The following is a 16,623-nucleotide window of genomic DNA, read 5'->3' on the forward strand; positions in this document are numbered from 1 at the left end:
TATATGGATAAAAATGATAAATGAAAAATCACACCACAATATTACATTACTATACCACACAAAACTATGAAATGTTCATTAACATAAAATCACAAAGAAGCTCAGAACTAAAATTCATATAGAAATGGTATAAGGTCGTATGCTACCAGCTGTTGTTTTACCATTATTCTAAGAGTGCTATGCTGCCTCTAAATGCCCGTTGGCTCCGAGTATTTAAGAATGCTTTAGCAGAGCTTACAGAGTTTTGTGATTGGCATGCTCACTATAAACTAAAGTTAGTGCCATAAGGTTGTGCTTCAGTGTTATCTGCAGGGAATATTGAAGATGTTCTTTTCTACTTTAATGGCTTTTGTCAATTATATAGATTTTTACATTGTGTTCTTAGAAGTAAATGGAGCCAGTGGGACTCATATGTGTTCAAGAGAAAACAAAACAATATCAAAAATGAACATAAATTCAGAGCCCAGCAGTATATTAATGACATTGCGGCAGCGGTGAATATAATAGTATTTTTTTTTTCTTTCCATTAACATTAGAAAATTAAAATATGAAACTAAAAAAAATAAAAATAATTATTAAAAAAGAGCAAAATAGTAAGCTAATGTGTGACAAAAGTAAAGTAAATTAAATAAAAAAAACCTTTAGTATGTGTTTATCTTAATAGAAAACATCAAATAACACATGTTAAACTTGAGAAGTTATATTAAATTGCAAACTCATCTCTGCTTTGACACAATCGGGCTTCTACATTCAAAAACGTCATTGATCATATTTCTTACACAATGTAATGACTATTACTAAATGTATTAAATGATGATTAATGTGATAATTTACCAGTCATGTATGAAGGAAGATATAAGTATAATTTCAGAGTTCCCAATCTGTAACCATCAGATGATTTTGTAAACATGTGCCAGGAAGCCGACGACAAGAAAAGTGACTCAGTGGTGACTCACAGCAAGTACTTATTTTACAGCATAAGAAGTTAGGGAATTGGCAATCAATAAGTGGTAGAAATTTTCAGGACAAGGCAAATCAATTAACTTCATTAACAGTCTAACTTCGATATACAGTTGAAATCAGAAGTTTACATACACTGTCTAAAAATACACATCTGCATGTTTTCTCACAATCTGACATAAAAGCAGAATAAAACTTTCTCGTTTTAGGTCAATTAGGAATCAAAGTTTTTTATATTTGCCAAATGCCAGAATAATGAGATAGCGCAAATGTTTTAAGGCATTTTTATTACTTTCTTCAAAGCCAAATGTTTACATACATTTCATTAGTATTTGGTACCATTGCCCTTAAACTGTATGACTTGGGTCAAACATTTTGGATCTCCTTCCACAATCTTCTCACAATAGTTGGTAGAAAATTGGGCCCATTCCTCCTGACAGAACTGGTGTAACTGAGCCATATTTGTAGGTCACCTTGCTCGCACCGGCCTTTTCAGCTTGCCCATATATTTTCAATAGGATTGAGATCAGGGTTTTGTGTAGGCCAGTGGCCACACCAAAACATTGACTTTATCCTTAAGCCATTTTGTAACCACTCGGGCAGTATGCTTCAGGTCATTATCCATTTGGAAGACCTATTTCCATCCAAGTTTTAAGTTCCTGGGTGATGTCTTGAGATGTTGCTTCAGTATTGCCACATAATCTTCTTTCCTCATGATGCCATCTATTTTGTGAAGTGCACCAGTCCCTCCTGCAGCAACACAACCCCACAGAATGAAGCTGCCATCCCATGTTTCACAGTTTGAATAATGTTCTTAGGCTTCAAAGCTTTTCCCTTTTTCCTGCAAACATAATGATGGTCCCCATAGCTATATAGTTCAATTTTAGTTTCATTAGACCAAAGGACATGTCTCCAAAAATTAAGGTCTTTGTTCCTGTATGTATCTTGCTTTTTTATGTTTCTTTTGGCGTAATGGCTTCTTCCTGGCAAAATGGCCTTTCAGCCCATGTTGATACAGTACTTGTTTCACTTTGGATAATGACACATTCTTTCCAGCTTTCACCAGCATCTTCACAAGGTCTTTTGTTTATGTTTTTGGGTTGATATGCCCATGTCCGATGAAGGCACGTTCACCTCTGTTACACAGAACCCATCTCATTCCTGAGTGGTATGATGGCTGGACATTCCCATTTTGTTTGTACTTGTGTATAATTGTTTCTACAGATAAATGAGGCACCTTGAGGTATCTGGAAATAGCACCCAAAGATGAACCAGACTTGTGCAACTCCACAATTCTCTTCCTGAGCTCTTGGCTGATTTCTTTTGATTTTCTCATGGTGCTACACAAAGAATCAGTGTGTTTCAGGTGTGCATTAAAATACAACTACAGGTGTGTTTCTAATTAACTCAGATGTTGCCAATAAACCTATGAGAAGCTTCCAGAGACATGACATCATCATATGGGGTGTCTCTTAGTGCATGTCTCTTAGTGCATGTAAACTTTTGACTTTGCAGAAAGTAATAAAAATGCCTTCAAACATTCTCTCTCATCTCTATCATTATTCTTGCATTTGGCAAATATAAATAACTTTGGTTCCTAATTGGCCTAAAACAGGAAAGGTTTATTCTGATTTCATATCAAGTAGTGAGAAAAACATGCATATGTGTCTTTTCAAATAGTGGATGGAAACTTCTAGTTTCAACTGTAATTAGTTATACTTTCTTAATACCCTTCATCAAGGTGGGAAGTGACAGCCTAGCTCAGTTGAACACTGCACTGGCGAATGTTCATCTCCCGCTCTCCAGTATTCTGTCTTTAGTGTTTGAAGTTGGAGTCTGATCTTCCTCTGTAGATAATGAATGGTATTCTATCTTCAGTGATTTACCACAAAGTCTGGCCTTCCTCTAGAGACAGTGTCCTGTATTCAGTCTTTGAGATGCTCTGGAAGTGATATTCATTATTTGGTCTTCCGGTTCCTCAGGAGACAGGATTCAGGCTTTGGGTTCCTTTGGAGCTGGTAGAACTCAGGTCTACATTTGGTATGGGCCTTCTCCCCTGTGCACACGTCCATTCCCTTGCGAGTCTTGGTGCCAACTCCACCTCCTTGGTGACAGCCCGGCCTTTTATATTTTGTAACTGTGCCACTGTTGTTCCCTCCAAACTCTTTCCTCAAGGAAACACACTCCGTACACTTCAGTTGCTGTCAATTCTATCCCACCAGCAGGTGGCGACATTTGTTTAAAAGCCTTGTGGGACATTGGGTATGAGTGTCCTCTGCTTGCCATTCTCATTTGCAAGAGCAGATGTCTTGAGTTCAACCACTGTTATCGAGCATGCAGAGATTCCCTAAATTAACTATACTATAGCTCTGGCCTATTTTAGCAAAAAGGACTGACCTCGGGATGGTAACAAGTAACGCCAATGAGCAGTGTGGCCCTCTTGACTTTGCTGATCCCTACCAATTACACATTAATGAAGACTCATTAGTATAAGTTTTCCATGCAAATTCATGATTTGATAAAATGAGTAACTGTGTTTGAAATCTATGGTTACAATTTTAGAAGAGATAGGCAGATAGGACTAAAGGGATTGCAGCCCATAGCTGTCTGTTTGTTTTACCTGCGCTGGTTATCAAAAATAGGCAGGAGCCCAAGTAATTTTATTTCATCTTTAGTGTTCACAAAAGGATAGAGTCATCTTCTGCATGCAATAAAGTTTGTTGATTGGCGGCGCTGCAGCTTTTCAACAAACTTTATTAACATACAAACAGTACCTGAAAACCAAACCCTGATGTTTTTATAAAAGTCCATGTACAAGTCTAAGTTCTAGTCACATGATGTCCGGTACCAACCCCAAACTTTACAATTCGGGTTCACTCCTCCCTATTCAGGACTTGACCAGTCTTGTGGGGAATGGGGGTAGCTGGCTGCCTTTTTCAACAGTTAACCCAGCCCACATCTCTATCACATTGACAGAGGCGGTGGCTGGTTTAGCTACCGCAAGCATGACTCAGCTTGCCAGCCCCTTCACACTGACACATGAGCAAAGAGCCAGAAATGGGGCTGCCAAATTCTGGGCAGCAGGAAATAAATAGAAAGATAGATAGATAGATAGATGGATAGATGGATAGATAGATGGATAGATAGACGGATGGACGGACGGATGGATGGATAGATAGATAGATAGATAGACGGATGGACGGACGGACGGATGGATGGATGGATGGATGGATGGATGGATGGATGGATGGATGGATGGATGGACGGACGGACGGACGGATGGACAACCATTCTATGCCTCTTTAAGCCTAATTTTTTTAATTGGACATCCCAATTAATGCTGTGATTTGTTACAGACATTTTTGATCATTTTGCTATTTTGAACAAAATTCAAAAGTTTCTGATTTTTATTCAATACGATGAAACGTATTGCCTACTTACAAAAACATCTTCATACAAATGTTGACGGTAGACTTAAGATCATTTCTTCTTCCAATATACATTTGGTCATCTAATTTACTTTTACACTTTATTGCAGCTGTTGGAGGATATTTTGAAGAAGGTACATGGCTGAGATACAATTTTCACACAGCATTTACTTCTGCAGTGGTCAGTCCTAAAGATATATCCATTGTGCAACAACCGTCAGTCTCAGATATTTCTTTAGCAAAGGAAGAGCTGCTTTTTAGCTTCAGCACAACCAAGACACCTTGCATCCTTGTGTATGTCAGTTCTTATTCTCAGGACTACATGGCGGTGCTCTTGAAACCACCTGGTAAGAATTGATTTTCAATTATTATTTATACATTAATTTAATTAATTGTACAAATTGTTCATCAAAAACTTGTTATCTTTGAAGTGCTCCTCAATAGGATATGTGATGAGTCAGTCATGTAATGAATTTTAATGAATTCTTCACGACCGGATGATTAATTAAGAATACTTCTATAGGAAAGCTATTCTTTATTATTGCTAATTGGCACAATACAATGGCAGAAAAAATGTGGCTCAGTTTAACACACATATGCCAAAATTTGACAACTTATTCCAATTTAATTGATTTCAAAGGCAAAGTAGTAAAGAAGAATTCCAAGTGCTGAATCACATTACTATCCAGGGACAAAGGAGCCCTCCTGTCTATGCATCTGAAAAGACCCTTAGGCCACTCTAGATATGTTTCCTAATGTTGCAGTGTTTGCTGGAATGCAGCATCCTACTGCAGTAGTAAAAAAAGGAGCAGGATGAACCAGGCTCAGACTCACCTGTCTTAAGAGTTCCTTTAAACTGTGCACTTTGGAAAAGAAAAGCATTAAAACATGTATCAAGGTCAACATATCAAGGTCAAGGTCAAAACATATATCAAAGTCAACATAGGAAGGTCAAGGTCAAAACATATATCAAGAACAGCATCCAAGAAGAAGAGTAGAAGAGGCAGCACTCACTAGTATTTTAAATGCGATTCATCAGGTACAAGGTGGAAGGGGGAGGTGAGGAGAGGAAAACAGCACCAGACAACGGCAGGCAGTTTTGCGCTACTGCACTTCAACGGGCCCTATAGTGAAAGACGTCAGATCCGTTCTCTATAAGGTTGATTTTAACATTGTTTTAATATGAATATGATGTCAGCCTAAGAACACTTTTATAGAGAACGGATCTGACGTCTTTCACTATAAGGCCCTATAAAAGTGCAGTAGCGCAAAACTGCCTGCCGTTGTCTGGTACTGTTTGCCTCTCCTCACCTCCCCCTTCCACCTTGTACCCGATCCGCACATGGAAGAATAAATAATCCCATTTAAAATACCGGTGAGTGCTGGCCTCTTTTACTCTTATTATTGGACGCTGTTCATGACCTGTTCTTTTACGTGAATCTGTGCAACCGGTACTTGCTCGTTCAGGAGTCTGTACAAGCAGTGATGTGAATTGGCAGTGGCGGTGCTCGGCTTTTTCTTTATCGTGGATTTTCAAAACATATATGAAGGTCAAGAAGCCCAAAAACTGCTTTACCAGTCTACGAGTTATGAAATGTTACAACTTAGGGTAAATGCCCACAATGAGTTTATATTGAGTTTTTGACAATATATATTGTCGCTGCATCAAAAACTCAATGTTCTAGAGTTCAAGTAAAATGGATGGTATTTATAGAAATCTCATGTCCATTGGGCTTCTTTTTTACACTGCATAAACTGACATGCAAAAGGTTTTCCAATTTGCAGCATCTCAATTTCTCTTGCATGTACAGTGAGTTTTCTGTGCGGAATTTCCCTATAGACTTGCATTAGATGGAGAAAATCCACAGGTAAAAAAATGCACATGCCTTTTTAGTGCATTTCCACGGCATAGACTTATCAAAAACACATGTAAGCCAAACCTACGAATATGAATACCAGAAAGTTTAAAAAACTAAGCAGCTTTATATACAGCATGCCACACTAAACAGATAAAAAACACAATGAAAATGCACGTTAAAAAAACACACAAAAACACAAGTAAACTAAAGTCCAGAAATTCTGCAGCATCAAATGTATGCAATCTGCTGCAATTTCTTTAATAGGAATTGTATACCCTGCTTACAGTTGCTAGTATCCTTAAAAAATATACTTTTTATTTATTATAGTACTTAGTACATATGTCCGGGATTGGCATCAGCACCGTCAATGCGCCCCACACTACCACGTACTTGAACACTTATACCGCCCTCAGCACACATTTCACCATGTGAAACAATTTAATAATTACATTTCTATCTATTTGTTTTGTGGTTTTTGTGTGCAGAATACATTTTTGTTAATACATTCTATTTTGTTAACAGCAGTTATTAACCCGGGCGAAGCCGGGTACTACAGCTAGTGTATATATATATATATATAAAAAGCTGAATGTGTGTGTGTATGTATGTCCGGGATTGGCATCTGCACCGTCGCAGCTACAGCCACAAAATGTTGCACACTCACACGTCTGGACCCCGAGAGCGTCATAGGCTATGTTGTGAGGCGAAATTATAACCCTGCGCGTTCCAATTTACCAATCAATTTTACCCCTATCTACATAATGGGGAAAAAGTGAAACGAAAAGTGTATCCGCACCGTCGCGTTTACAATCACAAAATTTTACACAGACACCTCATGTGACCCAGGGAACGTCGTGGACTATGTTTTGACAGGAAAATTTAACCCTGCGCTTTACAGTTGCTCTCCAAAAACATGCTTCCATTAAAGTAACTGGAACTACAGGTTATTAGTAGGAGCTGTGATTGGTTGCTATAGGAACAAAAGACATTCATAGTATAAGAAGCTTATATGTGAGGTAATAAGATGTCGGTGGGGAGACGGATAGAGAGACACAGACAGAGACAGACAGAGAGATGGATAGAGAGACAAACAGAGAGACAGACAGGGAAAGAGACAGACAGAGACAAACAGTGAAAGAGACAGACAGAGACAGACGACAGACGGTGAAAGAGACAGACAGAGGCAGACCTGGAAAGAGACTGACCTGGAAAGAGACTGACCTGGAAAGAGACTGACCTGGAAAGAGACTGACCTGGAAAGATACAGACCTGGAAAGAGACAGATGGGAAAAGAGACTGATGGGGAAAGAGACGGGCAGACATGCAGACAGGGACAGAGACAGGCAGACAGGGAAGGAGGAGACAGCCAGAGAGACAGACAAAGATAGATGGGGAAAGACACAGACCTTGATAGAGACAGATGGTGAAAGGGACAGAGAAATAGAGACAGACAAGGAAAGAGACAGACAGAGACAGGCAGACAGGGAAAGAGACAAACAAGAAAAGACACAGACAAAGAGATGGGGAGACAGACGGGGAAAGAGACAGACCTGGGAAAGAGACAGACCTAGAAAGAGACAGATGGGGAAAGAAACAGAGAGATAGAGACAGACAAAAAAGAGACAGACAGAGACAGGCAGACGGGGAAAGAGACAGACAGGGAAAGAGACAGACAGGGAAAGAGACAGATGGGGAAAGAGACAGACGGGGAAAGAGACAGACCTGGAAAGAGACAGACAGGGAAAGAGAAAGACCTGGAAAGAGACAGATGGAGCACATTACTTGGTCAATTTAGTTAAATCTGTGTGGAATAACTGTGGTGTTGAAATATATGTTGTGAAATGCTTCTATTAGCTTAGTTTTTGCCTTTTAATAATTACATCTCTATTTGTTTTGTGGTTTTTGTGTGCAGAATACATTTTTGTTAATACATTCTATTTTGTTAACAACAGTTATTAACCCGGGCGAAACTAGTATATATATATATATATATATATATAAATATATATATATATATATATATATATATATAATGCTTTCTTATCCTTCTTTTAGGTATCCTAGAGATTCGGTACAATTTAGGAGGCACAAAAGATCCATTCATCATTGATATCAATGATCATAAAAATATGGCTAACGGTCAACCACACAATGTCAATATCACCAGAGTTGGAAGGAACATCATATTCCAGGTAAAAAAAAAATCACCTTATAGCAACCTTCATCATTTCAAATTGTAAAAATAGTAAAACTATTTTGTATAGTATTTATATTTGTCCTGGGCATCTGTGTGCCTAAATTCTAAATTTAATAGGAAAACCAAATAAAAACTTTATTAAATGCTATGAAAATGTTTTAGCACTTTACTGGCTATATAAACCTCCTACAGCAAATAAAGAGCTCACACGTTATAAATAAAAGTCAATTATAACGTCTTAGTAATTAATGCAAATCATAAACAGATAAAATTTTCATGATAATTATAAATAGAATATGCACACAATTTCACAAATGATAAAAATGTACCATAGTCAGAAATCAAATATCTAACTGTAAGGTGCTCACCCAATCATGTGTATAGAGGACAAAAATAATCATAGTCTTTTACCTTCTCCATAAGTAAAATGTATACTCAGTATGTACCGTATAAGGCATTGGGCAACTAAATGATGCAAACTAACTAATTTACTTTTACTATTACATTGGTTGCATAGCTTTTATTTCCATACCAAACAAGCATGTAATATATGAGGTCAGGTTTCATGGGGATCTGGAATATAAAGAGAATTAGCAACTTTTCAGGAATAGAAGAAAATCATAATCACAAAAAAATATGACATATTATTTAGGACATATGATATTACCCATTCATCACACCCCAAAAATTAAAATAGACTATACTCCAGATGTCCACTATAAATGCCAACCACATAAATACAGATATCAGTTCCTGTATATTATAATATAGGAGAATACTTTATGTATAAAGGACAATGCTATAAATAAGGGAGGACACTATATATAATAAAGTAAGACACTACACCTAATAACAGAAAACATGTTATGTAATAAAGATTATACTGTACATGTTATAGGCAGATGTTGTATGTAATAAATGATTATGCAGTACATGTTTAGCCATGGCACTGTATTTAATAATGTAGGATTAAAAATAGTAAGACAGTATGTAGTAAAAGACAACACTAAATAACAATAAAGGGCACTGTAATAAAGGATGGTGCTAAAAATAAAAAGGATGGACAACTGAGTGAGCCCAACCTCAAGTTTTCCATGGCCCTGACATTATATATAAAGGGAGTGGAAAAATACATTATCAGGATGTAATAATAAATTGGGGGAGGGTGGAGAGGATGCTATCATTTACTTAGCAAAATTTCGACCTAAGCCTCCACCTGCTTGTTGGTCGGATGTATGAACTCTTGTAGTATTCCAGATACTATAAAGACACAAGTGTTTGCCTCGTTTAATGATGTGCATCAACCAGGATCATTTCCTAGTATAATGTCCTGCACACTCTATCCCTTCCTGGTATAATGTCCTCCTTTCTGATATAATTCCCCCCATCCTGGGCTACTTCCTGGTATAAATTCCATATCCCGGGCCACTTCCTGTAATAAGGGCCTCTATCCTGGGAAAATTCTTGGTATAGTGTCACAGATCCTTGTACAATGTCCCCAATACTGGAACCTTGAGCTTATGATTAAGGGGTGAATACCCTGAAATGCACAAACCAGCCTTTCTCTGTATTTTGTTTAAGATGTCTTTTTAATGGCTCTTTAATAAAGTAAGGTTTTTATAGAGGTGGATCAATTTTTTTTTATTTTTTTTTTTAACCCCTTCAGCCCCCGGGCACTTTCCGTTTTTGCGTTTTTGTTTTTTGCTCCCCTTCTTCCGAGAGGCGTAACGTTTTTACTTTTCCATCAATCTTGCCATATGAGGGCTTGTTTTTTGCGGGACGAGTTGTACTTGTAAATGAAACCATAAGTTTTACCATATAGTGTACTGAAAAACGGCAAAAAAATTCCAAGTGCGGAAAAATTGCAAAAAAAGTGGGATTGTACAATAGTTTTTGGGATATTTTATTCACCGTGTTCACTATATGGTAAAACTGATGTGTGGGTATGATGCCTCAGGTCGGTGCGAGTTTATAGACACCAAACATGTATAGGTTTACTTGTATCTAAGGGGTTAAAAAAATTCACAAGCTTGTCCGAAAAACGTGGCGCACGTTTTGCGCCATTTTCCAAAACCCGTAGCGTTCTCATTTTTCAGGATCTGAGGCTCAGTGATGGCTTATTTTTTGCGTCTTGACCTGACGTTCTTAACGGTATCATTTGTGCGCAGATGCTACGTTTTGATCGCCTGTTATTGCATTTTGCGCAAAATTTGCGGCGACCAAAAAACGTAATTTTGGCGTTTGGAATTTTTTTGCCGCTACGCTGTTTACTGATCAGATTCATTGATTTTATATTTTGATAGATCGGGCATTTCTGAACGCGGCGATACCAAATATGTGTGTATTTTTTATTTTTTTAACCCTTTAATTTTCAATGGGGTGAAAGGGGGGTGATTTGAACTTTTAGGTTTTTTTATTTTTTTTTAATTTTTTAAAACTTTTTTTTTTACTTTTTTTTTTTATTTTACTAGTCCCCCTAGGGGGCTATTGCGATCAGCAATCCGATCGCTCTGCACTATCTGCAGATCTCAGCTACAGAGCTGAGAACTGCAGATTTGCTGCTTCACTTTCAATGCCGGCTGTATTCCGGCATTGAGAGGAAGTGACTCATGTTAGCCACAGGCGTCATCACATGACCCTGTGCTACCATGGCAACCGCCGAAAGTCACGTGATCATGTCACGTGACTTCCGGCGGGGGCGGGGTAAGTCACTGTCATGGCGGCGTCCATATACATATCGCTGCCAAGACTTTGGCAGCGAAATGTAAGGGGTTAATGGCCGCGGGTGGAAGCGATTCCACCCGCGGCTAGCAGGCACACATATCAGCTGTTGATAACAGCTGATATGTGCTCCGATCGCCGCCGCCTGCCGGCGGCAGGGGGCGGGGCTTACCGGAACACGATCCATGACGTATCTAGTACGTCATGGGTCGTTAAGGGGTTAATACTGGAACCTTCCTGGTGTAATATTCACCATTATGGTATGTCCACCTTCCTGGTATAATGTCCTCTATCTTGGGCACCTTTCTGGAATAATGTCTCCCATCCTGATCTACTTCTTAGTACAATACCCCCCATCCTTGGCCTTTTCCAGTAATAATGTCACCCCATCCCGTGCCTCTTCCTGGTATAATGCCCCCTCATCTTGTTCCCCTTCCTGGGATAATTGAATAATCCTCCCCTATCCTGGGCCCTTTCCTGGTTTAATGTTCCCTATTCTGCTTGTTTGCAACTTATTAAAAAAAATAAACGATTCTTCTTACATTCCTCTGCTCCCGTGCTACTCTGTGTCCTCTTCTATGGCTAGTGCAGGAGGCGGGAGCTGACGTCGATGTGCCCTTGACTGCTGGCACATGGCAGCAAAGTCATGTTCCGTCAGCTGCCAGCCTCTGATTGGCTGGCTGCTGTGTTGCAGCAGTGACTCTTTGCGCATTTCAGCTGAGTGTGTGTCCTTGGATCAGGGCCAGACTGGGACTAAAATTCAGCCCTGGCATTTAGGGGTACACAGGCCCACTTTTCGCGTGGTGAATGTATAATATATTTCTGCACTTTCATATGCGAGTACTGTATGGCATTATGTGAGTACTGTATGGCACTATGTGACATTGTATCGCTCTATGTGACACTGTATCGCGCTGTGTGACACTGTATGGCGCTATGTGACACTGTATGGAGCTATGTGACACTGTATGGCGCTATGTGACACTGTATGGCATTATGTGAGCCCTGTATGGCACTATGTGAGCACTGTATGGCATTATGTGACACTGTATGGCACTATGAGAGTACTGTATGGCATTATGTGAGTACTGTATGGCACTGTGTGAGTACTGTATGGCAATATGTGACACATTTTTGCAGTGTGTAGTAGACCTTGATGTATTTTCTGCTCATTGCTTCCCTGATTTGTGGATTGTTCCGCAACATACCTGTGTCCTAATCACTCTACAAGTGCTGCAGTCACTATTACTATTATCCCTTAGTACTATTACTAGTACTACGGGATTGTACCTGTGCGAACAGGTCCAGGACTAATATCACTGACATCACACTAATTAGTCCTCGATTAATGACTCCGTGCCCCTCCCCACACACACACAATACAATGCACCCCCATTACCCCTCCCCACACACACACATACAATACAATGCACCCCCATTACCCCCCCCCACACACACACACAAAATACAATGCACCCACATTACCACTCCCCCCACACGCACACACACGCACACAATACAATGCACCCCCATTACCACTCCCCACACACACACATACAATACAATGCACCCCCATTACCCCTCCCCACACACACACATACAATACAATGCACCCCCATTACCCACACACACAATACAATGCACCCCTATTACCCCTCCCTACACACACACACACACAGTATAATGCACGCCCATTACCCTCACACACACACACACACAATACAATGCACCCCCATTACCTCTCCCCACACACACACACACACAATACAATGCCCCCCTATTACCCTCACACACACACACAACACAATGCACCCCCATTACCCCTCCACACACACACACATACAATGTACCCCCATCACCCACACACACACACACGCAGACAATACAATGCACTCCCATTACCCCTCCCCCCACACACACACAATACAATGCACCCCCATTACCCCTCCCCCCACACACACACACACAATACAATAATACAATGCACCCCCATTACCTCTCCCCACACACACACATACAATACAATGCACCCCCACTACCCTCACACACACACACACAATAGAATGCACCCCCATTACCCCTTCCCACACAAACACACACACGCACAATACAATGCACCTCCATTACCCCTCCCCACACACACAGTACAATGCACCCCCATTACACACACACGCACACAATACAATGCACCCCCCATTACCCCTCCTTCCTCACAAAATACAATGCACCTCCCATTACCCCCTCCCCAGACATAATACAATGCACACCCATCACCCCCTACACACACAAATTACACTACCCCATCACTATACACTCCTGCCTCCCCCCCTCCCTCGGAATACAGTACTCCCCCTCTGCCTGTCACAAAGCTGTGTTCCTTCACAAATGTTCCCTGTTATGTGCCCTCAGCCCCTCCCCACTCACCCCCATTAATTAAACCTGACATCTTCGGCTCCTCCATGTAGCGCTTCCCGCTTCCTGATGTCTCCTGTGTGGCGCCCGCAGCACTGTGATGACGTCAGCAAGGTGCTGATCTCATCACGTTGCTGCACGTCGGGGGCGGGGCCTAGTCCCGGCGCACTGTTCAAATGTATTTACGTCTGAAAGACGCAAATACATTTGCATAGCAAGGAGGAAGCTGCGGTCACCGGCACCGCCGCGCTGCTCAGCAGTGTGTGCATGCCGGGCCGGCACAGCAGCACACAACAGGGCCGGCACAGCACAGCACTGCCTCCTGGTCCCGCTGCAGCTAGTGTGCACAGGATGCACACACTGCTGAGGAGCGCGGCAGTGCCTGCAGATACAGCGGCCCACTACAGGCACCGGCCCCCTACAAGGACCGGCACATCTGGCATTTGCCAGAATTGCCCTATGGTCAGTCCGGGCCTGCTTTGGATGCACATCCACCTTAAATTGTCGCTAGTGCCAGCGTGCACCCTCCACCTATGGGACCTGCTGTAGCTGCATTGGTGGTACACCGTGTGCAGAATTATTAGGCAAGTTGTATTTTAGAGGATTTTTTTAATATTGATCAACAACTATGTTCTCAATCAACCCAAAAGACTCATAAATATCAAAGCTTAATATTTTTGGAAGTTGGAGTGGGGTTTTTTTAGATTTGGCTATCTTAGGAGTATATCTGTTTTTGCAAGTAACTATTACTGTGCAGAATTATTAGGCAACTTAATAAAAGCCAAATATATTTCCATCTCACTTGTTTGTTTTCACCAGGTAAACCAATATAACTGCACAAAATTTAGAAATAAACATTTTTGACATGCAAAAACAAAACCCAAAGAATTAGTGACCAATATAGCCACCTTTCTTTATGATGACACTCAACAGCCTACCATCCATAAATTCTGTCAGTTGCTTGATCTGTTTAGGATCAACATTGCGGGCCACAGCCACCACAGCCTCCCAGACATTGTTCCGAGAGGTGTACTGTTTTCCCTCCCTATAGATCTCACATTTTATGAGAGACCACAGGTTTTCTATGGGGTTCAGATCAAGTGAACAAGGGGGCTATGTCATTATTTTTTCATCTTTTAGAACTTTATTGGCCAGCCAAGCTGTGGAGTAGTTGGATGTATGTGATGGAGCATTGTCCTGCATGAAAATCATATTTTTCTTGAATGATACCGACTTCTTCCTGTACCACTGCTTGAAGAAGTTGTCTTCCAGAAACTGGCAGTAGGTCTGGGAGTTGAGCTTCACTCCATCCTTAACCCGAAAAGGTCCCACAAGTTCATCTTTGTTGATACCAGCCCATACCAGTACCCCACCTCCACCTTGCTTGGGTCTGAGTCAGAGTGGAGATCTCTGCCCTTTAATGATCCAGCCTCTGGCCCATCAAGAGTCACTCTCATTTCATCAGTCCATAAAACTTTGAAAAATCAGTCTTAAGATATATCTTAGCCCAGTCTTGACGTTTTATCTTATGTTTCTTGTTCAAAGGTGGTCGTTTTTCAGCCTTCCTTACTTTGGCCATGTCCCTGAGTATGGCACACCTTGTGCTTTTTGATACTCCAGTAATGTTGCAGCTCTGAAATATGGCCAAACTGGTGGCAAATGGCATCTTGGCAGCTTCATGCTTGATTTTCCTCAATTCATGGGCAGTTATTTTGCACCTTGTTCGCCCAACACGCTTCTTGCGACCCTGTTGGCTATTTGCCATGAAACGCTTGATTGTTCGGTGATCACGCTTGAAAAGTTTGGCAATTTCAAGACTGCTGCATCCCTCTGCAAGACATCTCACAGTTTTGGACTTTTCAGAGCCCGTCAAGTCTCTCTTCTGACCTATTTTGCCAAAGGAAAGGAAGTTGCCTAATAATTAAGCACACCTTATATAGGGTGTTGATGTCATTACACGACACCCTTCCTCATTACAGAGATGCACATCACCTTATTTACTTAATTGGTAGTTGGCTCTCAAGCCTATACAGCTTGGAGTAGGACAACATGTATAAAAATTATCATGTGATCAAAATACTCATTTGCCTAATAATTCTGCACACAGTGTATGTTCATCCCTGACCTGCCATACAAGTTTCATGAGAAATTTAATCTCCCAATATAACTTTAACAATAGAGAGTGTATGTTGGTAACTGCTGCTTTATCACCTGTCCTTACTCCACAGACAAGTCAGTGACTATAGTACTGATCAAACATAGTAGGAGTAGAGTTAAGTGAGTACCTAACTATTTGTACTAGCTATACTCATAACGAGCACTGTTTAATACTCGCGTATTCATTCCGAATAACGTCAATGGGGAAAACTCTCAAAATAGCAAGTAACTTGAATGCCGTTCTGTTCCGAACGAATAGTAGTAGATAGTACTCGATATGAGTATAGCGAGTACAAATAGTTAGGTACTCGCCCAACTCTAAGTAGGAGGCAAAATAAAAATGTTACATAGTTTAGTGACTCACAGGTGATCTGTAGGCTATGGTCACATGTTACGGTTTTGGTGAGTCTTCTGTAGCTTTTTTTTCATTTCATGCAAATTAAATGCTGCTTTTTACAACATCTGTAAAAGCTGAGATTCCAGAAGTCTCATGCATACAACTGCTTTTTTTTCCAGACTGAAATGTAAAACTGCTGTGTTTTTTAAAGAAGCAGCATGTGTAGCACCCCTGAGCCACTCGGGGCACTACTAGGTACTGCATCCCCACAAGGATGCAGGGCCTACCCTCTGGGACCTGGAACACCAGTGGCGGTAACACCTACACACACCTAAAATTCTAGTTCCCACACCACACTAGGGTGCACTGCTAGTCAAATAAAGGAAGGGCCACCCAGTGGGCAGAGCCTGACCAGGGAACTAGACAGCCTGGTGGGTGTGGATTTGGAACAGTCTGTGAGAATGGAGTGAGGTGAGCAGACGTGCCTCTAGCTGGGTCTGTTTAACGGTGACCCTGGGGCACAGGAGTCAGGTTGCCAGCATCGGGGCACCT

The 16,623-nt window shown here is 40.9% G+C and overlaps 1 protein-coding gene across 1 annotated transcript in view; it reads left to right on the forward strand.

The window, feature by feature from the left end:
• CNTNAP2 (contactin associated protein 2) overlaps positions 1 to 16,623 on the forward strand; it is a 2,823,191-nt gene that overhangs the window by 2,688,287 nt on the left and 118,281 nt on the right. The window contains exons 19-20 of the mRNA XM_075315157.1: positions 4,499 to 4,735; positions 8,303 to 8,439. Of these exons, the coding sequence (XP_075171272.1) occupies positions 4,499 to 4,735; positions 8,303 to 8,439 (374 nt within the window). The remainder of the gene's footprint in view (positions 1 to 4,498; positions 4,736 to 8,302; positions 8,440 to 16,623) is intronic.

The sequence above is a fragment of the Anomaloglossus baeobatrachus genome, chromosome 6 (genome assembly GCF_048569485.1).
Source record: "Anomaloglossus baeobatrachus isolate aAnoBae1 chromosome 6, aAnoBae1.hap1, whole genome shotgun sequence".
NCBI classification, from domain to species: domain Eukaryota; kingdom Metazoa; phylum Chordata; class Amphibia; order Anura; family Aromobatidae; genus Anomaloglossus; species Anomaloglossus baeobatrachus.